At 32.3% G+C, this 23,135-nt stretch overlaps 3 protein-coding genes across 6 annotated transcripts; 2 read left to right on the top strand and 1 right to left on the bottom strand.

Moving 5' to 3' along the window:
* The first annotated feature begins 694 nt into the window (after positions 1-694).
* On the top strand, positions 695-3,647 carry LOC143344832 (small ubiquitin-related modifier). The gene is made up of 5 exons (XM_076771326.1): positions 695-841; positions 961-1,029; positions 1,122-1,199; positions 2,091-2,162; positions 2,276-3,647. Exons 1-5 carry the CDS (start codon positions 827-829, stop codon positions 2,336-2,338), a joined length of 297 nt encoding a protein of 98 aa, XP_076627441.1. The 5' UTR covers positions 695-826; the 3' UTR covers positions 2,339-3,647.
* A 411-nt stretch (positions 3,648-4,058) lies between these two features.
* Ubr3 (Ubr3 ubiquitin ligase) lies at positions 4,059-22,946 on the bottom strand. The gene is made up of 29 exons (XM_076771255.1): positions 22,107-22,946; positions 21,208-21,421; positions 21,012-21,140; positions 20,660-20,925; positions 20,330-20,574; positions 20,136-20,253; positions 19,883-20,062; positions 19,576-19,802; positions 18,646-18,801; positions 11,144-11,325; positions 10,927-11,066; positions 10,706-10,848; positions 10,458-10,624; positions 10,093-10,336; positions 9,865-10,024; positions 9,627-9,767; positions 9,355-9,507; positions 9,077-9,240; positions 8,560-8,983; positions 8,351-8,496; positions 8,123-8,269; positions 7,734-8,042; positions 7,384-7,612; positions 7,066-7,275; positions 6,715-6,980; positions 6,173-6,520; positions 5,947-6,078; positions 5,723-5,862; positions 4,059-5,629 (listed from the first exon to the last, which is right to left on the bottom strand). Exons 1-29 carry the CDS (start codon positions 22,339-22,341, stop codon positions 5,512-5,514), a joined length of 5,733 nt encoding a protein of 1,910 aa, XP_076627370.1. The 5' UTR covers positions 22,342-22,946; the 3' UTR covers positions 4,059-5,511.
* Positions 11,928-18,134, top strand: Orion (chemokine-like protein orion). Of its 4 annotated transcripts, none has more exons than XM_076771271.1 (9): positions 13,780-14,001; positions 15,453-16,065; positions 16,193-16,334; positions 16,414-16,554; positions 16,619-16,836; positions 16,909-17,129; positions 17,202-17,440; positions 17,512-17,641; positions 17,737-18,134. In XM_076771271.1, the coding sequence occupies exons 2-9, from the start codon at positions 15,550-15,552 to the stop codon at positions 18,077-18,079; spliced, it is 1,950 nt and encodes a 649-aa protein (XP_076627386.1). In that variant the 5' UTR covers positions 13,780-14,001; positions 15,453-15,549; the 3' UTR covers positions 18,080-18,134. The 4 variants fall into 4 exon arrangements, with proteins under 4 accessions (XP_076627385.1, XP_076627386.1, XP_076627387.1 ...); XM_076771272.1 differs by having other exon boundaries at positions 13,799-13,925; XM_076771273.1 differs by having other exon boundaries at positions 13,801-13,925; positions 15,513-16,065.
* Positions 22,947-23,135: the final 189 nt, after the last annotated feature.

Below are 23,135 nucleotides of genomic sequence, written 5' to 3'. Positions count from 1 at the left end.
TTCTTTTAATGAATATGTAACCGTTCCAAATATGACATTTATCTATATATTTAAGAGAATAAAGAAAATATTGTAACAATTATATTCCATAATACACGTATTCTAAATAAAAGAAATTTACTGTTGCACAGTTCTATAACAAATACGTTTAAACAAACAAAAATAAATTACGTGAAAAAAAAATTTGTTTAATTTGAAAACAAAATTAATAAATATGCAACTGACAACCATGTAGTGATTACTGGTTGACGGTTGCAAATTCAAAGCCAATACGGAAATATAAATTATATTTTTTGAAAACCTGTACGAAATTGAAATTTATATAATGAAAATACCAAATTTGGAATTTCACGATGTAATATTACTACAGATTATTTAATTAACAATAAACATTATAAATTACAATGTTAATACAATAATATAACATTTCATATTTAAAATTGAAAGATGATACGGTACCTGAACAGATTAGCCACATTGAATAATTCATCGTACCAAACAATTACATCATCAATTGTATCATTCTCAAAGAACCAAAGAAAAAAGAAAGGAAATCACATTCTTTCGCGTTAATATTTCATCCCGTTGAATGCAACAATGTTGCTTAATTGCCATAAAAAGTCGGGAAGGCAAGGTTTAACGAAATTAGGAAGCATCGCGTCGGTTGTCGAAAAATAATGTCTTTTCGAACGAGTGTACCACTAACGTTGAAATTTTTATTTTTAGAGGACTGTGCAACTGACAAAAGCGCGGCGCCATATTGCGTGCTTGTGTTTGGTTACTGTTCTGGCGCGTGGTCGAGATTTGTTATATTTAATTATATACCATGTCCGATAATCAGGTGAGTTTGGCCACTTTCTTGAACGATATATTAATAATAATATCTCGCGGTTTAAATGTGTCGTAATATCAAAATGTTCGATCATACATCGAATCTAATCAGTCTAACCTTGCGTGTAGGAGCAAAAACCCGAAGCCGGCCCAGGCGACGCGAATTCTGAATACATCAAGCTTAAAGTCGTTGGGAACGTAAGAATCACCGATTTTATTTTCCATATTTACACCTTCCTATAACGACGTCCCGTAACCGGCATTAACGTTTCACTTCTTTTTTTTTTTAGGACAGCAATGAAATTCATTTTAGGGTAAAGATGACTACTCAGATGGGTAAACTCAAGAAGTCGTACAGCGATCGTGTGGTTAGTCCCTCTTTTTTTTTTTAAATAAAAGTAAAATAAAACAATATTTTATCAGTTTTTTATGGTGGGTACATTATTTTAAAGTAGTCTTTAGGGGTTCAACAAAATTTGTGCTAAACAGTTTAACTTTTTGTAGAATGTACGATAAGTTATTCAAATGTCCTATGTATATTCTGAATTATTTTTTCTATACTTTCCAAAGTATACAATTTAAAGTATTTATTATGGTTCAAGATCATTAAAATTGAAAAGTATTTCACTTTGCATGTACCACAAGATAATGAACCGGTAGGTAGGGGATGATCTCTCGTGAAAAAATTAAGTAAAGTTTTTCTGCAAGACTTGTTTTAAGAAAATTAATTTTGAAAACTCATCTGGTTTTGCATGCATTTGATTAAACCTTGACTTTATACACAGGATTATAGTAAACATTGGCATGATCATGGTTTAAAAATGTCTATGAAAGGTACCATAAAGAATTGTATAAATATTGTTTCTTATATACTGGTGAATATAATAATAACATTAGCCAGAGAACTCAGTATACCAACATTCATTGAAAGCAGCAACAAGACTGTTATTTGCTAGAATATAGTCTTATCAAAAGATTTATAGATACTAATTAATGTTGATAATAAAATAGCAGAAACACATAAGTAAAAATATATATCAAGGTGTGTGAACTTGAGGTTCAGTCAAGTTCATGCATAACTGGTTAAGTTTCCAAGATAAAGCTTTGAATTAAATTTTATTTTTGATTTATTTTTTCATAAGGTATCATTCTCTGTACACTAACACAGATATTTTTAATATTGTATATTATTAAGAGCATATAATTTAAACATACATACAGAAATGAAAGTTTATATGAAATTACTAAATTTCGTTTAGGGTGTTCCTATGACATCACTCAGGTTTCTTTTTGATGGTAAAAGAATTAATGATGATGAAACACCAAAGCAGGTAAGTACGATTTTATAAATGTTTAAATTAAATATTCTGTAAAACAAAGTAAAAACTTGCATAAAACGAAGGTTTACTACAACAATATGTAAATGCATAAATTATATTTTCAGTTGGAAATGGAAAATGATGATGTAATTGAAGTATACCAAGAACAAACAGGTGGTCATTACTGAAGAAATTAAATCTATTATTCAGTTTTAATGTCTTCTAAAGTGAAAGTGACTATCATAAAGAAATGGACAAGTTTATCAGTATGTATATGTATGTTAAAAAAGCATTATGTAATTTGGTTTTTTATGTAACATTTTGATGTGCTGTTCTACATTCCTGTATCGAGGCAAGTTTAAGGACCATCAACGATCAATTTCATGCTATGACACTCATTCATCACAAGCAAAACAAAACAGAATTAATGGAAAAGAAATGATCATATGTTAATGTTATCAGATTTGTCCATTAGTAATATTTGGCAATGTATTTGCATTTTATAAATTTCTGAATTTTTAGATCTAGATTATGGGAGTTCCACGAGAGAAATTTTAGTTTTGTTATTATAGCACAGTAACTATTATATAATGTGAACATGATTTAACAAAATTGTTGCGTTTAAGGTATATCTATAATAAAAGAAGTAATTGTAATATTTTCTCTTTGCCTTTTCAATGTAATTGTAATGGTAACAGAAATATTTGTAACTTTGAAAACGTAAGTTAAAGATATGAAAAACAGTTAATTTTTTTTCTTTCTCAACGATCATGGAGTAATTAATGCAATGTAAGTAATGTAGATGCTTTTTGAGAATTTGTCGTTATTATAGATCATTTTTATTGTGTGTGAAATATCTGGTATTTCAGTGAAAAGGATAAACATCATAACACATAGAAATGTTAATAATCTAATCTTTTAAGGAAAACAATTTGAATAGTAAGAAAGTAAACAAATTCGCATTAAAGATCTGTGGATTTCATTCGAAAATTGTCAAGTCTGTATAAGCATCTTCATTACATAATACTCGATGATTCAACGGGACATAATTTCGACAAATTATAATAAAACTTATTCTTGTACAGATAAGTAGTACAGTTTCCGTTTACTAACGCGTACAAGTTAGTCGGCATTTTTCTTTTACTGTCATATTTATAAACAATGAGTTAAAAAAAATAATAAACATTTATTAAAATAATAAAAACAATTTAAATAATAGACATGTCTATAGTTAGGAAGAATAAGTAAGGTATAATAATAACATTAGTAGTATTCTCTTTTATGAAATGTAGATCGCGTTGAATGGTAAGAATGCTCTCATATAAATAGATATCCATTTCCGTATCGAAGGCAGAAAATGATTTTGATATAAACAACGTTGTAATAATCATTAGATCTATGTTTACTGGGTTTCATCCTATTCGCAATCAAATCTCATCTCCCAATAGCATAAAATACCTGTAATAATTATCTAAGAAATAAAAATAATTATTCATCTTTCTCTATTTACTTTACACACAGCTTAAAAAATAGTTGCATATCACACGGAAAGTTTTTTCATTTAATAGAATTGCTTTTATTTATACATTGAACAAAGTTGATAATTGCTATTATTATTTACGTTTTAGCACTTTTTAACGTGATGTACGTAAATTCTTAATGTTATACGCGGACATTCCTAAAAATATTTAACTATATACAGATTATCTTGCATGAACTAATAATTGTATTGTGTGGCGTCCTATCATTATTACATATTTACAGTGACCTGCGTCTAGAAGAAGCAATTTTCTGTCTCAATAATTGTAGTATCACAAAAGTCAAAAATCTTCAACAGAAGGTGTGTTACGCAAACACTGTTTTAGTGAGTATCAAAGTCTTACGCGAGAGCAAAGTTCCGACAGGAAATTTTTGTTATGTAAATGAATGCATAAATTTGCTTTTTCTGAAGCAATAACAACTTATTTGCCACAGTTTAATCAGTTAATTAGTATTTATGCACCGGTGCGAAAAAATTCAGCGAGTAGATACATAGTTCGTTCGATAAAATGAATTTATGTAGTTTAATATACACAGCCCATAATATGCATAGAGAAAAATAATGCATCAAATATTGTCTGAATCGCAAGTTTTCACTGATTCGTGACATAATGATTACAGCCTTCTATGAACTGCTACGAATAATTCGCATGATGAAATTCGAACAAAAGCTATTTTTACAAAAGGAAATTTTACAATAATAATGTTTATGCGGTGTTAACAACAACCTTTACTTATCACTACACTGTTGACTCTGGTCATTTATTAATAATGAAAAGTTGTTAATTCGATATGCTGAACATAATTTGCACGTTGTTCTCGTTACGACTAAAATATCGCTTTATAGAATTGTTCCTTATTAAGACAATACTTCTGCCAATTTCATGTATACATGAAAATTTTTCCCTTCACCTTGTAGCTAACAATCCATGCACAATCATAATCAACATTATTGCTTTACCTGAACAGTTCAGATTCAAATTAGATACGACAATAAATTATACAGATATTTTAGTATCGTGCTCGGTTCGTTATTAAATTTATTCAGAAACAGAGTCCCTATAATAAAGACGTCAGTCTTCGATTTCGTCACGTTTACAAATCTAGTATAACGCACTATATCTTTTAGTTTACAATAATGAGTTATGGTAAACTAGAAAATTCCATTTCTGAATAAACCAAATACAAAATACGGTTCTGAAATAAGGAGTTTTTAATAATCAGTAAAGTAATTACAGTAATAAATTATAGGACATAACGGATTTTCTTTTTGTATTTTTTTCTTACATCAAAAAAGGCACACATTAAATTTAATCCACCTCAAGAAAAAAAAAAAATGATTTCACTAATAATATGAAATTAGTTATTTTTCGTAACATAACCTAATTCACTTTCTAGCAATAATCGAAATTTCGTTTAACAAATTCAATCATTTCCGTCTCTAAAGTACAAATGCTACGCACTAAATAAGTACTTTTTTATAAGGACGTAATTTATATATATATTTTTTTCTTAAATAAAATGTACAAGGTTTAATTCAAAACATACATTTTTTCAGATATAATCTTTCAGGTGTTGTGACTATAAACAGTTTTAGTTCAGCTCTCACCTCGTTTTTTCTTTTTTTTTTTTTTTAATAATACTTTCATTCGATATTATGTCTACTTACTTGCATCATAATAAATATATCCATACAGTATTCGAGCGATCTGTTAATTCTTAAAGCGCTGTTATTTTTTGGCGAGGCATTGTATGGGAATAAATCTGTTGAAAGTCTTCAACTTGTTTAAAAAATAATCGGTTTTATAACGCCCTAAAAAGGTCACAGCGCATCACGATGCCATACCCATGTTTTTTTCGTGTGATCAAATCTATGCGCTAGCCACTGCTGTTCCAATAATTGATATCTGTCTTGACTTAGATACAAAGGTTTTCCGCGTCTATAATGAAATATTAATAAATTGAACAACGTTTTACAATTTTTCTAATAATGTTTTGTAAAGTAACAAACTATTTTGAAATAAATTACGTACTTCAGATCTCTGTCTTCTTCTTCAAAGTCGTCGAGATACAGAGAGCCCCATAAACAGGCTCGCCGACCCCGAATTACAATAATATAAGTTGACGTTACTACCAGATATATACCAGTTCCACCTCCGCAATCGATCGAATGCTACATACAATTAACAATAATTGAATTTAAAAAAATAAACAAAAAGGACAAGTAAAGAAATATGTATATAGATATAGTACTCACTTGAACAGCTTCGCAGACATTCATCTGTTTGCAACAATTTTGTTTTAGACAAACAATAGTTCCACACAACAAACAGATGCTAATCTCTTGTGGAATTGAATGACATTTACGACATGGTCGTTCATGGTAGTACTATAAAATAAAAAAAGGAAGAAACAATAATTAATAAAATTCTAATAAAGACACTTGGATAGCGATAGATGCGTTTTATTTATGTAATTCTTACCGTAAAAATTTTCTCGTATTCTCTCGGAAGACTGAGTAATTTCGGTACCTGCCATGATATGTGTTGTTCCATTATTAAATTTCTTGCTGCATCGCTTTGATTTACAAAAGCAAGCAACTGATCACACCATAGACGAGGTACCGAAACATTTGCTTCGCTGTCTTGCCAGTTCAAAGTTTGCGTTGAATTGAAGGTAGATGAATTTGTATCTCTAGAAACTAAGTTCAAGTAACGAATTAATCTCGTGTATTCAGACTGTGGTGTCCTAACTAAGGGTAAAGGTTCTTCATATAAATGATAGCGAAGCAGTGCAGCTACTCGTAAGAATGGCAAGCACATAGATCGTATCTGAAATAACATAATTAAAGATGCAATGATAATAATATATAACAAAAATACGATAAAAACTAAATTGTGATTACTTCTCAATAAGTACAATTATAATCGTGAGGAGAAGGTAGTCATTGAAATATTTTTTCATATGTAAGAGCAATTACATTATCCTAACAATTATAATTAAATTATCAATTATTCGCACCAACCTGCATCTCGATGATGTCCATATTATCTCTTGCATACGGCGTAACATCGTCTGAACGATAGAGTGCACTTTCATCGAAATATTCAATAATTCTACAGAGTATAGTTTCTGACGGCATCAGATCATTGCATTTTATTCTCCGATCGTTGCGTTTGATTCTCCTCATAATTGCGTTTCTTTCTGCTTGCGTGAAGCCACAACTTATTTGTAATATTACTTGATAGTACAATAAGTTGTATATTACTTTTACCACGCTAGAGAAATACGCTGAAAATAATATGTTATTTAATTGTATCAATAATTAAAAAAACCCAGCACAGTAAATACATAATAGGAACATTTATGCGCATACTTTGATCCAAATGCAAGGGAAGCAATAATATAAATTGTATAAGAAGTGCAGTTGGATCTCTGAGAAGTAAAGGAACTTCTCTCTCATGAGGTGTGAGAGCTAATGGCGTCGCAGGTACAGCAGGTATTCCAGTCAACTGTTGCCAAGTGTGATGTACCGGCCACGCTGTCAATACTCTTGCATGCATAGCCAAAACGTGAAGAAGTGCAACTGAAAATAAAATAGTATTTTATCTTATCTCTAATTTAATCAGTATCTGTTACGGCAGCTAAAATTCTGAGTAACAATGGCTTATTGTTAATAATGAAACGAACTTACCAATGCAATCACGTTTTGGTGTCAAGGGTATTGTATTGGGTGGGGGGATGCACAATGACCCACCACGTTGAACAAGTTCAACTTCAAAATTAGTTCGAGCTACAGAAGTTACAAAGAGGAACAAGCTTTGATGACTAGGAGAACAGTTCTTTTGTTTATATTGGAAATATGTGCAATTCGTCATATCCTCCATAGCTCTTCCCATTTCCGCAGTCAAATTTGTCGAAACCTAAATAGTAAATATGACGCGATCATCAAAGAATCTTTAGATGCTTATTAGCGTTGAGATTCATAGCAATACAGTATTAGTTTCATTGCTAATCTAATTAATAAAAGTTTCATAAACTTACTGGATTTCGTTGTATCTCTTTCAAAAAATTATTTAATTGTGAGAGTATTGTAGCAAAAGGGGTATGGTAAGACCGCACCACTGCCGCACGATCTCCCAATCGCGGAGAAAGTGGGAGAACAGAATTAGCTAACTGCCGACAAAGTGGACACAAATATTCGCCACTGTCCACTGCAAGACTTTGATGTCTTTGTTGGTTACGAAGAGACTGTAGATATGACTTTAAACAAGTTAGATGCAAGTGGTGTCCACATGTTTGAACATGAACACCGCCTTCCCAACCCAAATTAACAGACAATAGCCATGAAACCTACAATGATCAAATACAAATTTACACGATTTACATTTGATCGTATTCTAAGTATTACGAATTAAGATTTCAATATTTACAGCATCGAAATGGCGATTCATTTCATCCAATCTACGATCAAAATAGGCACCACGTGTGTCACCCTTTGGTATAGGCGGATCATCGTCAGAAGTAGGGAAGACCAGTCTTTCCGGTTGTTGTCGCTCATGACCAATAACACTTGTTGCCTAAAATCAGAATACGTAAGAAAGTATTACACCGATATCGCAATAAGGATTTAGTATTAACTAGAGATATTTATTTATTACTTGAACTAATACAACAAGACCCATCGGTGCATCTTCGCTGCTGGGAGTAGTTTGGTTACAAATAACACAGTCATATTCCTTTTTGCTAGTTAATTTGGTTGTATTGTCGTCTTGATCCCAATCCATACCGGACACTCCTGCTTCCTCTACAAGTTATAAGTTAATTTAGGAATGTCATTTTTAATACTCAGTTTTCGTGTTTATTTTACCTGTTTTCATTGCTTTTTCCATAAACTGCTTCTGCTTATTAGCAAATTCAGCCATAAGTTTCTGCTGTCTTTCTTTCGCCCGTCTTCGTCTTTCTTCTCTTTCCTGATGTTCTTTTTCTCGCTGTTTACCTTCGCACTCCTGCATACGCGGCCATAGCTTGTTTCTAGTGTCAATAATAGCATCTTTGCACATGGGATCTAGATTTGCTATCTTGTTAAGTAGCTGCGAGATAAAGAACGGGCCATCACCGATTCTTGATTCTTTTGGTTGTGCAGCTGAACTACTACTAGCTTCGTTATCCGACATTGCACTTTGTTCCGGATTATAACTGTCCGGAACGCCCGATAATTGCGAATGTAACCTCAAAAGTAACGAAATTATACTCTCGCCTGCTTTCACTGTTTTTGGTTGCAATTGTCCACCCTAAAATAAAGAAGTTCATCGTATGAATAATAAACCGAAGCGATGATAAATTAAAAAGTACATAGTGTAATATAAATAAGCGTGAATTATTACTAGTAGTTCTCTTCTCTTTGACGTAGATGGAACAATTTCTGTTGTTGTTATTTCAGAAGTGCTCAATCTCGAATAAACTGTTTGAGCAGGAACAATTTCATTGCCAGCCATAACAACGGGCCGTTGAGGTGCAGGTGGTAATGCGGGTTGACCGCTGACCATATCTATATACAATTAATAAATATTAGGAATCTAGCTAAACCTACGGCTGAATAAGGGAAAATTGTAGGAAAATTTTTGACACCTAAATTAAATGAAAAAGACAGAATGTAACATACTGATTGATGGAGACGATTCAAGTGCTACAGCCATGGATTCTTCTTCAGTGGATGGTGGCAAAGCTCTTTGTAGTGGAATTAAGTCATCTTCACTATTAGCATCTGATATAGCAACAATTCCATCCTCAGGTACAATAGTCATATGAAATCGAGCTACAAATTATTACGTTATGTAATATTAAATTTATAAGTAATTACAATTTGTTTTTTTCTAGTTGTATTTTAATTGTTTTTAATTTGAATATTATGAAAAATTATAAATTAAAACTTACTATTTGTTCTGGGTAAAGCTGATAAAGGAGGTAATGATGGAAGAGACAAAACTTCCAAGGAACTTTCATCTGTTCCATCATTTAACATAAGCGAAGTTGCGACTTCAGTCATTTCACCTTGAATTTCCCATTCCATATCACCTGAAGAAAGAGAAGTGTAAGACAATTCAATGTAAAACATAGACATTAAATGAGAGGAACAAGTAAAGATAAGTAATTTATTAATAAGTTTACTCACTGTCCGAGCTATCTGGCTCTGACTCTTGGACTTTAATAACTCTAGGTATTACAGTTCTTAGATTTTCAGACAAATTGTCAGTCTTATACCAACTGATTAGATCCATATTTTGTATTATACGAGACGACTTATCGCCGGTATACTGACACAGAGGATTCATCTGATTGAAAGAAAAGAAAGAAATGAAATTAGAATTATTGAACACAAATGAAATTATTAATTACTTACAGATTTGTCTGGTACTTCTGCAGTAATTACTGCCATTTCTAATAGGTAAATAGTCAGTGCCATGACATGCTCCGATATATTATGTCCGTACACAGCCTTGTAAAGAATTATTAAAATCATGACATGAAAAATTTTGGTGCGTAACACGATCCGTGGATCATCATAATCGGGTGAAACAGGGGCAGGATGTCTAAATGGTGGCCATGGTGTTGCACTATTTTTTAACTTGCCAGATTGTCTGACACTGAAAGAACAATGATCATTGAAAAAGAATAAATTAAAATAAAATTAGTATTAAATAAAAAAACATGAAAAGTTTTCATGTTCCGTGAATTCAAATTATTTAGACAAAACTGATTGCTCACTATTCGGTAAAACGATCCATTGATATCTGAGAATCTCTCCTATGTACTGCTCTTAATAAAACGTGTAGAGGATCAAACAATTCCTCCCAAACACGTGGTTTAGGGCCATACATTCCTTGCTGCATATTTCCACTAGCTTCTAGATTTGGAGCTCTATACTGTGCTATCTGTAAACCATATTGTATGAGTGATGTTTTACGTTTATTTAAAAATAAACATTTGATATAAATAGTGAAAATAAATCATACATCAGCCAATACAGTTTCAAAATCTCTGTTTTGAGTGGTGCCACAGCGTTCTGGCATTAACTCCATTAGCTGACTATGAGTCTTGTCCCCCATACTTAATAAAGTAACCATTTCCATACACGACATTTCAGGATCAGACAAACCTAAACAAACATTGAAGCAAGTTATATATTAGTTTTATAGAATTATTCGATCAATAAGAAAGTAACATAAAACCTTACCTAGATTTGTTCGAACATTAACTAATGTAGCTAGAAATGTTAAGCAACTTTCTAACATGGGACTAGTATGTTCTCCTTCTATAAATTTATTCCGACGTCGATGATATAAATGGGGGCTCATCCATTCCCTTACATGAAACCTAAATGAATAAAATAATGATTATTTTTTATTCTAAATGTAAGAACAATAAATTTATTAATATATCGGGACAATTACTTTTCAATGACTGTTTTTAGAAAGACATCTGGTTGCAATTTGGTTGCACACACTTGCAGAAGATAAAGATCTGCATCCACCATGGAATTACAAAAATTGCATTGTATGTATGTCATAGCTTGCCCTTTAATTTGAAGCCCATTGCGCACCCATATTCCGTTCAAAATTTCGTAGAAAGCAACCTAAATAAACATATTCATTGAACATAGTTCAAGATAAAAAAATCTACAGAATAAATTTAAAAAATGCATATTTCTATAAAAAAAATTGCCTTCATGATAGGAGTCTTACTGAAGTGTATTATTTAATTTCATATCTATAAGCATTATCGTGCAATATATGCATGATCTATAAATATCTAACGGAATTTTCGTTAAACAGTCTCGTACTCGAACTAATATCGTTCCTATCGTGTCTTATCGCAAATTATTTCTTTGATTCGTAATTACCATAAAACATATACAGATATATTAAGAATAAAATACAAGGTTTTCAATAACTTTTATTTTAAGGTATTCAAAGGTATACATAAAGCATTGAAATATATTTATACATATAATTAAGATTAAAGAAATATATATATTTTCTTTGAGAAACATGCTGTACATGGGGGAGTAAAAATATGAATCATGAATTCTGAAATATCCAGGCACCGCATTCATTGTGTGACTTATGCATTACTCGTCTCGTATGTTCATGGTATTCCCCCACTAAGTCGACCAATCCCAACACTGGAAGACTACAAAATGCCATGTTGTCAGTTCGTAACGGCTCGGCCGTTAATGGACGAAGTACGATCTACCTAGTTTGGAAGAGCTGCACGGGACTCTTCCACGCGCGATCAATTTTATGGATATTTTCCTAAAATACTCTTTGTTTCTTTCCATCGTCTATTTGTAGCTTCTTTAAAACTTGTGGTATTAACAAAGAAAACGAGAAGAGGATCAACCAAGCATCGGTCAACGAAGAAAGAAAACGAGAAACGGAACAGGACTTCATAAGTGATATATACATGTGCAAAGATCGTGGTTTACTTTCTATTCAAATTCGTTTTGCTCAGAAGTTTGGAATTTAACCAGCGAAGATGAACGCAATTAATATGAAGATCATTTATTTCTGCTTCCTAATTAGTTTAGGACAGTTCACAAACGGACAGTTTACAGACACTTTTAGTGTTATGGATATAAGAGAATTAGTAAGATTCGGCCGTGAAACAATGATAGACATTCTTGAGTCGTGGGAATTGATACGTCCCAAAGATCCTAATGAAGATGTAAATTTTCCATTTGTTTACAAAATGGAAAAAGAAATACAGAATCGAATATCGAGAGTGTCCAGTAAAATTGATATTTTTCAAGAGAAAATGGAAACACGCTTTGACATGGTCGTCGCCAAACTTCTAACGGAGTTGCCGTTACAAGAGCAATTGGACCAAAAATTACGAACAATTGATCAATACGTTGGTCAAATTAACGATTTATATAATAATTTCTTAATATACGTCAAGGCACAAATAAAATATGAAAAATATACATTGGAGGATTTTGCCACAACGTGTGTCTCGTCTAGATCGGGCGCTCTACCTGATCTTTTAAAGAGTATCCATCGATTGCTTGTTCCTACGAACGATAAACTCTTCAGCAAAAGTGTTCTCATGCTACTGTCAAACCAAATGAGAGTAAGTAATAATAAAACTTTATACTTCAAAATTAAATTCCCTTCGAATGTCATTTAAATTTTCTAATTTCATGAAACACTGTTTCACGAAGAATTAAAGAAATCTTTTTAATGTTTTTCACATTTTGATCGTTGCTATTCTCGAAACAAGAATTTCTGCTAGTGGAATGTTGTAACAAGAACCCTATCGTAACTAATAAGCACAGAGGGGTATTAGGCGCGGGAGAATATTGTAACGATCGAGTAACATCCGACAGACAGTGAGTTGCCTACTCAATTTACAAGCTCAATAGAATCGCAGATACAGTGTTGAAGCAGTAACAAATCAACTATGATGACGTCTTTAATATTAATCGTGGTACTAAATCTCGAATTAATCTTAATAATAAAAAATATTATGTTTCACATCAGGGCAATGATATATAAATATAAATAATTTGTTCTAATACAAAAAAAAAGTATGACAAAATACTGAAACGTCTATTATGTATATTTGCTTGGTGCTCATTTATACATCTTGTTCAGCTTATCTAGTTTCAAACTACACTTTACGTGATAAACTTCACAAAGGAAACAATGCGAGCGAAAAAGTCAAAACACATTTTGTGCCAGATTCTATCTACCAAACTATTATAGAAATTACGTTTTTCCTGTTTCTTCGTGAAAGATAATGAACAATGCAGTTACGTGTATGAAATAGATGTCGTTGATGGAATGCATTACAAAATAATTTTCGTTAAAAAAAAAATCATTCATGATTAAGTAAAACATATTTCATTCCCTGGATACACTAACTTTTTTATAGAAACGGAAAGTTCATGTGTAATGTTTTCCTTGACGATACAATGCACTTTATATGAACGCGAAGAGAATAAGAATGAAGAGGGGCATGCGCAGAATTGCATGTATCATTAAAGCCTGAACGATTCTAAGGGAAGGGGGGAGGAAACATTGAGTGAAATGACGAGAGAATGATAGAAAATTTTCAGTCGAGTCCGAGCAATCGAGAAGAGTGTTCGCTGAGCTGTTTTCTGTCGTTGTGTCAAAAACACGCTTAGCAACTGTATTTCCGAGAAACGATCGCCGAACGAATGTTTGTGAAACGGTACATATTGTGACAAAGATTCAGACAGTTCAGAATTACAGAATTGCAATCAAAGAACTTTCAAACCGTAACCAGCGTAAGAGAATTTCTTCTAACAGTGTCTCAGGTTCCAATGTTTGGTAATTGTTTTCGAAACAGTTTCGATCGATTCCACTGACCTTCAGCGACCTATATCACTTCGAAACATTGCTTTCCATTCGTTTACTGTGAATGTCTTCGAGAACAATATGGATTCGATGAGAAAAATTTGCTGTTACGTTCTCGAGAAGTCTTTGAAATTATGCAAATATCGTTGAATCTTACAGAGATTAGAGGTCTTGCTCTATGACATCGTAAAGGAATAACAGTACCCATCATAAAGTTTCTCACAACGTTATATTCGTTGTGTCGTTCGGATGTTTACGCACATGCGTTTCTTTTACCTAAATATAAATGAATATTTCGCGTATCTCACGTTAATGAATTAACGTTTCAAATTTATATTCACTTTGTCGATTCCTTCGTGAAAAGTATTTTTAAAATAAAAGAACGTGCAATCTTAGCCGTGAGAATATCTTTTGTGCGACATCACTTCTGCCAAAACAAAGAGTAGTCTTTATCATCACGACTTACGTGGAATGCAACAAACGCTTACAAAGTTAGCGATTAAAAAGGAAAACATTAAGTTATACGATTAGTTATTGTTTAAAAATGTTGGTTTTTCAAGTAAAATAAGGTCATGTATCAAATCTGTATAATAAGATTTGCACCGTATATGAAGAAACCTTACGTGTAACTTCTTCTAGTACGATCGAACTGATTTTTTTTCAATTATTTTCATTCCTTATAATAAACACATATATGCTTGAACAAACTTATCACAAACATTTTTAGATACCGATTAAAATAAACAGAATTTTAGTTATAATATTTTCTCAATTTGTTTTCCAAAAATGTGTACAAATAATGTTACATATAAAAAAATTGCATTCGATTAAGTAAAATTCATAAGATTTTGATTCTGGTTTAAAGGTTTTAAATGACCGGAAGTGTTAATAATTATACGCGGATGTGATTCACTTTAACTTAATGAAATATAATCGACTGTAAAATATGTTAATCAAGAACAGATTCACGATGTGAAACATAATCTTTTCACAAAGGAAACATGTGATATCATTTTTAACTGACCCTCAGATCAACACGCTTTATGTGAGCGTAAGTTATCTATGTATACCTATACTGGCATATACAAACGTATCAATTATTGTCATCAAAATTATGCTATACTACTGAAATGTTTTTGTTCTTCAAAGTTTCAAGGGCGTTACACGAAACCAATTGTTTCAATATTGATCTTTTCAAATACGTTAAAGCCTTCTGGCTTCCATTTTGATATAATCGAAGACAACGTCGGTGAATGAATTATCAAAGAAAATAATTTACTTTATTTATTTGATTCACTGCCAAGTTGCAAATTGGAACCTGAGAGACTAGAAATCGCACATATTATTATTTGAGACTTATAATCTGCATATACACGCGTAGGTATAGCAGAGTATAATGGATCGAAAATAGAGACTGCATGTATATCCTGTGTAATTAAAGAGAAGCAAGACACCGAGGACACATTGAGAAATAGAAAATGAAGGAAACAAAAGTCATTACAAGCTTGCTGCTTTTTCTCTCGGTAATATGGAGAGTAAGAAGTGCTTTCGATAATAACGCCACCAGAATCGATGAAATGAGATACAAACTCTTTCAACTCGAGAAAACATTGGAAAGAAATATATCGGAGGCAGGGTTAGGTGTTATAGGATTCGAAGACGATAAATATTTGAACCTTATAAAGACTTTCAAGGCCTTCGGAAACGAACTGGAACAAAAGTTTCCAAACGGTGGTTACGAATATTTAAATTCGTTGAATTCCGTGTGGCTATGGGCCCGAACAGAAAACGAACTAAAAAGCATCGACGGACTGTATAACGTTTTTAGGCAAATGCAACGTGAAATTATCGACGAGAATGCGTATCTTGATCTACAGAAACTAGCAGATTTTTCGAAAACTATTTTGCACGATCCAAATGCATCCATAATAAATGCGTTAACGCGTATAGCTGATTTCATAATACACGATAAATTGTTTATGGTTTCATATCAGGTATAACTTTGTATATTTTTTGTTTTCTTGTTTTTTTTTCTTTAAATTAACTAAAATTAAACGGCTCTACGTCTACACGTGTATATACACGTACAAGCATAATTAAATTTATATTTTGTGCATATAGGATGCATCCTCGCAAATTTGCAGTGAACAGCAGTCGCTACAACAATTGCTCTACAATCTATATAGCACGATTACCCTCACAGAAATCAAAGGCTACAGTATGATACACTTTTCTTACATGTTGCTGCGACTCTATAATCCAGGTATAAAATAGCAATTATTGGATGTAACCCAATTTGACTTCTCAGCAATAGACTAACCATTGTAACAAATTTAATGTAGGTTCTAACTTCAGTACTGAGATAGATTTAGTAAAGCAACAATATTCAACAAGAACATTGGAGACCGTAAGAGCAGTGAAAACTGCCATGGCTTTTGCTCCTAGAGATCTTTGGAAATGTGATGCTAGAGTTCAAAAATTAGGTATATTTACTTGATTATCCATTTTCATGTAATAAACATAATTGAACGAAACAATTTCTTGCAGATGAAACATACACACAAATGACAAAACTGTTTCAAGGGTATATTGTAAACGAAGTAGACCTGAATAAGCGATCATCTTGTAGAGAAAATTGTGCGTATTATGCATACGCAAAAGTGGAAGGATGCTATAAAAATCAATTCTGTTCTCAACAGCAACAATGCAATGGCAAAGTATTAAACTGTGAATTCGTCGATTCGGACATGTGGATTTGTCCTTCGGTAAATTTAACTTCGTTTTACAATGAACTACATATAGAGGATACTATACTCAACAAATTTGTAAATTTTTAGCCCTCAAACAGTAGCCGAAGATACGAACATATAGAATATGAAAACGGTCGCGTATTTGGACAAAAGAGCACCTGCACAACGGGAACTACTAAAGTCGATAGCTGGTGGCGATGGTTGTTTTGGCATTGCAGTTATTGTTTCTGCTATTGCGATGATAATACCACGAAATCTGATCGTTACTTCAGTTTGCGAAGTGTCACGTCTGACGTGGCGAATAACAAGTAAATATTTCATTATAGGTAATTTAATAAAAATTCTTAATCCTATAAACCACAATAAATAATTCGTTACAGGATTATAACAGGCATTGCACTAAAGAAAGTAAATCAAATAATACACATACAAATACAAGAAGGTGAACTAATGCCACGTGGATATATCAATGAGACAACTATCGCCTGGAAACCGATCGACGCCTTCCACATATTAGACAAGAATGTAAAGAGTAACATTGATTACCATACTTTAGCATGGGAAAGAAGAGCTTTAGACTTAGATGATTTGGTGCCAGCTCAAGATCACCTTCTAACAGGTACATTGTAGAAATTATGCACTTTCTATTTCAACCATGAAAATTATATTTACGAAATGTTTGTTTTTTAGGTATCAAATTTCGAACAATCGGATCCCACTTGAATTTAGAAATAATGGCGACGCCATTTAATTTCACAACGGGGAAACTAATACAACCGATAGAAAAGAGTTTCTGGATGAGTAACGATGATACAACAAGGTACAACTTATTTGATTGTTGCTTTAACAAATTCTTCTTTTTTTTTGCACTTAAAGTTTGATCTAACTTATTGTATCCATCTTTTTTATTTGTAGGACTGAATTGAAATTAGAACAACCCGATATTCCGATTCGATATTCTACACCTTCATTACCAGACTCAGGAAAAGATCAATATTTGAATTTTGCGCCAAGCGATCGTGTATATGATGCTGCACAAAACACAATACCGTTCATTGATATTCAACCAATAGTACCAAATCCACCAGTGCCAATCGCGGGTGCCGGAATTTTCCATAAAGGTAGAAGAGCATCTGGAGGATTCGTGGCGTTGAAATTGATCACATATGATTTTAATTCACATTTACAAGTTGATTTGCCACCCGCGCAACCGATTATTAATACTCCAATAATACTAAATGAAATCAAATCAGTATAAATTTAGTCATATAAATGTAATATTAATAATCTACGATTCTTAGACATTTTTTTCACTGTGTGTACATTATTTCTACTTTCATATATCCTTCATTGTTTTTACGTTTAACGATATCGTTTATATTCCGTTTTCATACGCGTCTGTAAAATTTGTGAAACTAATAACAAAACGTATTTTGATACCAGTTCTTTTTTTATATAGTTATTCATCAAATAATTTCTTTTTTTTTTTTTTATCATTTTTGTGCCATTTCAGCATGTCTATAATACTTGAAACCTCATATAGTTAAAATTAAACTACTGTCTTACTACCCCCGTATGTTTCTTTCAATTTAAATTTATTTCTTAAAATCGAGATTAACTGTACTTGTAATAAATATACGTCAATAAAAAGTAAGGCTGTTATATATATGCTATTATGAATTAAATCCCATCATGCACATATATGTATACAATATACATATCTTGTAAGAGAAATGTATAATTTGCATTTTGAAAAATAAGTATTCATTTCATGACCCTGCCAACTAAATCTATGAATATTAACAGAGAGAAAAGTATACTCACCTGAACTCGTAAAGGATGCATCATTAAAAGATGCAACATATCAGTAGGAGGTAACAAATCATTAAGTGTAGCTCCTTGTTGACGAACAGCTTGACACAGAAATACTGCAAAATATCGATGAAGTGGAAGATGAAACGATACTTGTAAACTATCACTCTGTAACAAATGCGAAAAAAAAATTAAACAACTAGTGTAATTAGTGGTACAATTTAAAAAACTAAATGTAAATTCTAATAAAAATATAAATGAAACAGGTAGAGATTGATATTGTTACAATATTAAATAAGTTTATAAATCAATAGTTTCTAAATTTTTGTGAAGACGCTCGTAATCGATCGATCGATCGATCGATCGACGTCTCGAAAAGTTGCATTCTGGTCTTTCGTAGGTTAATAATAAAAAACTAGTTGGATGACTAAAATTATATTTATTTATTTCTTCATTGTGATAGGTATTATAAGCAACATATCCTCAATGACTAGATTTGTAAATTGCACCGAGTGATCAACAATGGACGAGACGTGAACGCACAAGTAATTGTACATGCGTTCATGTCAAACGATTAAGGACTCACGTGTTGTTCATTGTCGATCACTCGGTGCGATTTATACATTTAGTCATTGAAGAACTTATACCACAATGAAAAAATAAAGTATTGTTATTAAATTTCAACAACGCGTAATCTTTTTTCGATCATACGTAGTATGTCTTGATGTTACTATTGAAAGTGATGAATGATTGTATATTCGTTCTTTCTCATTGTCAAATGTTTTTGTAGACACGTATTGAAGTATTTTATTGTTAATGTCATAAGACAATATCAGTTAAAATGATAGATATAAGAAAAATATACCACTATAAAAAATTTTATTTTGACGCGTTATTTGGATAGTAAGGTTACCTCTACTTTGGGAAATGTTAAGTACTTACATCATTTGGATGCGTATAATTCACAGCATCTAGCCAATCTTGTAAAGCAGTAAGGCAAAACGTAAGCACTCTCCGACTAAGGGTTGCACTTTCTGGACCACTCAAATGGGAAGCTAAAGCCCACATCGGATACGCGCTGGCTTCCAATTCGGCGCTGAATGCTGCATAGTACGTATTAGGTTCAAATTCGACGTGTAGACTTCTTTCTCGATGATTCACGTTCATTCCTGTAACAAAAGCATCGAACAGTTTTAGATACGTTCTTTTATACGATTGATAATTGTATTTTACAAAAGACAGGCAATACCTTGGAACATAGACAGAAAGTCAAACCACATTTCCAAAAGTGTATTGTCGCTCATAAATCGAATAGCCACAGGCTTATGTGAAAGAACATTATTTAAATCAGACACAAGTGGCCAATAACAATGTTCTTTCATCACTTGTCGTCCACAGTCTACTACATAGTGAAAATTTGTATCTATATCTGAAAAGAAAAGGAATTATACATTATTTCAATGCATACATTCCAATGTTATGACATCATTAGAAATACATACCATGTAAGGTATTCTGAATCAGAATCTTACTCATCATATATTTCAAACTAATAACCATAACATGCAATAGCTTTAATCGATCCAGCACTCTCAATGCTAGACTTTCGTTACTAAAAAGCTGAAAAATAAAATACAAAAGTGTAAAACATAATTTCTTTACTGCAAGAAAAATACTACGTTCACGTAAAGCCCACCTGTACGCTAACATGAACTACTCTGTTGCTCAAAGTATCAGGATCAGCTGAACGTTCAAGCATCATCGAGATTCTACTATAATGTAGTACAAAAGCACAAATAAGTGCTTCCTTGTAATCTGGATCTGGTAACATGTTCAATAACAGACAAACTACTTTTTGCGGAAATTCATAAACAACTATCCAGAACATTAATTCTTCTAAGAAGGTAGTATGTTCTAAATGTTCTTGCAATGGTGCACATTCTGAAATAACAGAAATATTTATTCTTCAAAAAATATGTACATAAAACTTGATGAATACACGTCGATAAAGCGTATATAAATTAACCTTTATATTCATCAAGTGGTTCTGGATTTGGTAAAGACTTCACTGCATCTTGATATATTTTATTACTGTCCTGACAATACATATCATATTCTGGTTGTCCGGTCGAAACAGAAGGATCCATGAGACTTTTATATTTTTGGGAATTAGTAAGTGCTGATGTCATAACATTCCTCATTAATGCACCCATCTTATTCAAATCAAGGAGCATGGTTAAATATCCATCCGCATTTTGAATAGCAACTCTGTAATCTGGTCTACCAACCTTACTAAAATAAATAAAATAGGAAACTATTATATACTAAACATATATTATTTATAATTTTAATTATATTTATAAAAATATTTAACATACCAATTTTCACGTAAATGTTGAATAAGACGAAGGATTATTCGAGGCATCATTGCTTCTGCCACGCATAATAAATCTGAAGGTGCAGCAGACTTACAAGCAGTAGCTTTTGGACCATGTCTGTCGCAAAATCTATAGAAATAAAATATGAATACCTCTGTCTAGCAAAATAATTTCAAATAATTCTTAAAATTCTTACCCTGTTTCCTTCATAACCGATGTATCACCACAATCACATGCACCTCCAGCTTGACTGAGAAACATATTAAAGTCATGGCGATAGTGATTGCCCTTTTTAAAGCATTCCGTACATAGGGACATACAAGGTGATATACCACAAGTACGACAACGGTATGCTACAAAGTTGGGAGTCCACACCAGTCCACATGTTGTAGCATTATCATACATCCTCACTGAAATATTTATACATAATTTTTTAAATAAGTAAAAATTATTTAATATTATTCTACAAATGAACATTTACTTCAGTTATTCTTTTCCAAATTTAAAATAATTATTATATTTCATGAATCTTGTTGTCTTATTTGTTAAACCATTTATATTTTCGTGTTTTCAATGGTATGTAAAAATGTATATTTATTGAATAATCTTGCCTATACCAAATATCCAATTTTGATAATATTTGTATCATAGAATTGAAAATAACTTTGAAAGTAGAATGTTTGTCTTAAAAAAGTTAAATAATGGTTGAGTAATGTATAATAAGTTCATTGATATTTCTGATTCTTTACTTTAGTCGCATAACTAAATTGCACAATACTCTCTTTCCAAACAATTTGTTAAGTATTTCAATTAAATATTACTTGTAGAAATATTTACTTTCTAGTGTCTTCATTGAGTAATGTAAATATTACTTGTGAATATTATTTTAAACAATTGTTCATGAGTTGTACTAGAAACAATGTAAACCGCATGAAGTAATAATAAATACATTGCATAAGATATATGTATGGTTTTAAGCAAGCGATTAATACAACATTAACAATGATATATTTATTGAACTAATAAATTAATCCAATATGTTGAACTTAAAAATGTCTGTTTTTGTAGTTAAAAGAAACAAAATTTGTACAGTACCTGCATTATCAAACTCATCCGGCGTTTGACCACCAGCCATTAACCATTTGCACCAATCGATGGTTTCCCAATCATCGATGGGTTTAGTAGGATTTAATAGTATATCTAACAATTCATTAAGATGTTGTGGACAGCTAGTGTCAAGATTACTACATTCAGCATGAATATAAGCAGCTGCACCACGTTTGCCCTTGTTCATCAATACTTGAGCTGAAGTGCTGGATGTCGAGGCCATCGCGAAAAATTGACCTCGCACAGCGAGGATACCTCTGATTTCGTTACGTGTTACGGTATATCTCGAGGATGATAAGTATACAGAAAACAAACGAGCGAATCAAGTCGTGAATCAGATGATACCGACGTTAAAATTTCGGGAAGCCGACAAGACAGCCGATAGTTGCCCGACAACTTGCACCTTTTTGCGTGTTCCTCGTGTGAAAACTTTCGGGAAACCTTTCAAGTAGAGGCGGCCCGCGGACCAGGGGATTCTCAATAATCTCCATATCAGTGAGCATCTCCCGTCAACTCTGTCTTCCTCATCAATTTTGACAGCATGACGAAAGCACCAAGGGACCGTTAACTTACACCACTCTCCTCAACCACGGATTATTATCGACCTTCAGATTTCGTGTTTCGACAAGTACTCGGCACTTGCACAATAATCGTCGTTGATACGACACACATCCGCATTTACGGAACGACAAAACCACTCGATCACCAATCGTTCGACCAATTGACCACAGCTTATATGTATTCCTCTACGATACGTCTTCTTCACTCTGATCAAGAATTTGTCTATCTTATCGACAGAACAATGACAGAATACCAGATCGCGATTTTAATGAGCGCATTTCGTTGGTCTACCTTAACTATGTTGATTGCATTAAGGTAGTTCGTCGTTCTCAATGTAACAACCATAAATAATATATTTGAAAAAACAAATGAAAGTTGATGGAATATAAATATTATTAAAAATGTGACCTGGAACGTATTATTTATTCGCTTTATTTATACTCCAATCATATATGA

This window comes from Colletes latitarsis, chromosome 8 (assembly GCF_051014445.1).
Source record: "Colletes latitarsis isolate SP2378_abdomen chromosome 8, iyColLati1, whole genome shotgun sequence".
Classification (NCBI taxonomy): domain Eukaryota; kingdom Metazoa; phylum Arthropoda; class Insecta; order Hymenoptera; family Colletidae; genus Colletes; species Colletes latitarsis.
This window is presented reverse-complemented; position numbering and strand designations above follow the sequence as displayed.

Excerpts from the sequence above, each read along its gene's own strand:
- Orion (XM_076771270.1), top strand. The coding sequence starts at position 12,228 with ATGAACGCAATTAATATGAAGATCATTTATTTCTGCTTCCTAATTAGT. Across the intron at positions 17,441-17,511 it reads TCAAGATCACCTTCTAACAG|GTATCAAATTTCGAACAATC; the intron begins GTACATTGTAGA and ends TTTGTTTTTTAG. Across the intron at positions 17,642-17,736 it reads AGTAACGATGATACAACAAG|GACTGAATTGAAATTAGAAC; the intron begins GTACAACTTATT and ends TTTTATTTGTAG.
- Ubr3 (XM_076771255.1), bottom strand. The coding sequence starts at position 22,341 with ATGGCCTCGACATCCAGCACTTCAGCTCAAGTATTGATGAACAAGGGC. Across the intron at positions 21,141-21,207 it reads TCGGTTATGAAGGAAACAGG|ATTTTGCGACAGACATGGTC; the intron begins GTAAGAATTTTA and ends TTATTTCTATAG. Across the intron at positions 7,613-7,733 it reads AAGAGATACAACGAAATCCA|GTTTCGACAAATTTGACTGC; the intron begins GTAAGTTTATGA and ends TTTACTATTTAG.
- LOC143344832 (XM_076771326.1), top strand. Across the intron at positions 1,030-1,121 it reads AGCTTAAAGTCGTTGGGAAC|GACAGCAATGAAATTCATTT; the intron begins GTAAGAATCACC and ends TTTTTTTTTTAG. Across the intron at positions 1,200-2,090 it reads AGTCGTACAGCGATCGTGTG|GGTGTTCCTATGACATCACT; the intron begins GTTAGTCCCTCT and ends AATTTCGTTTAG.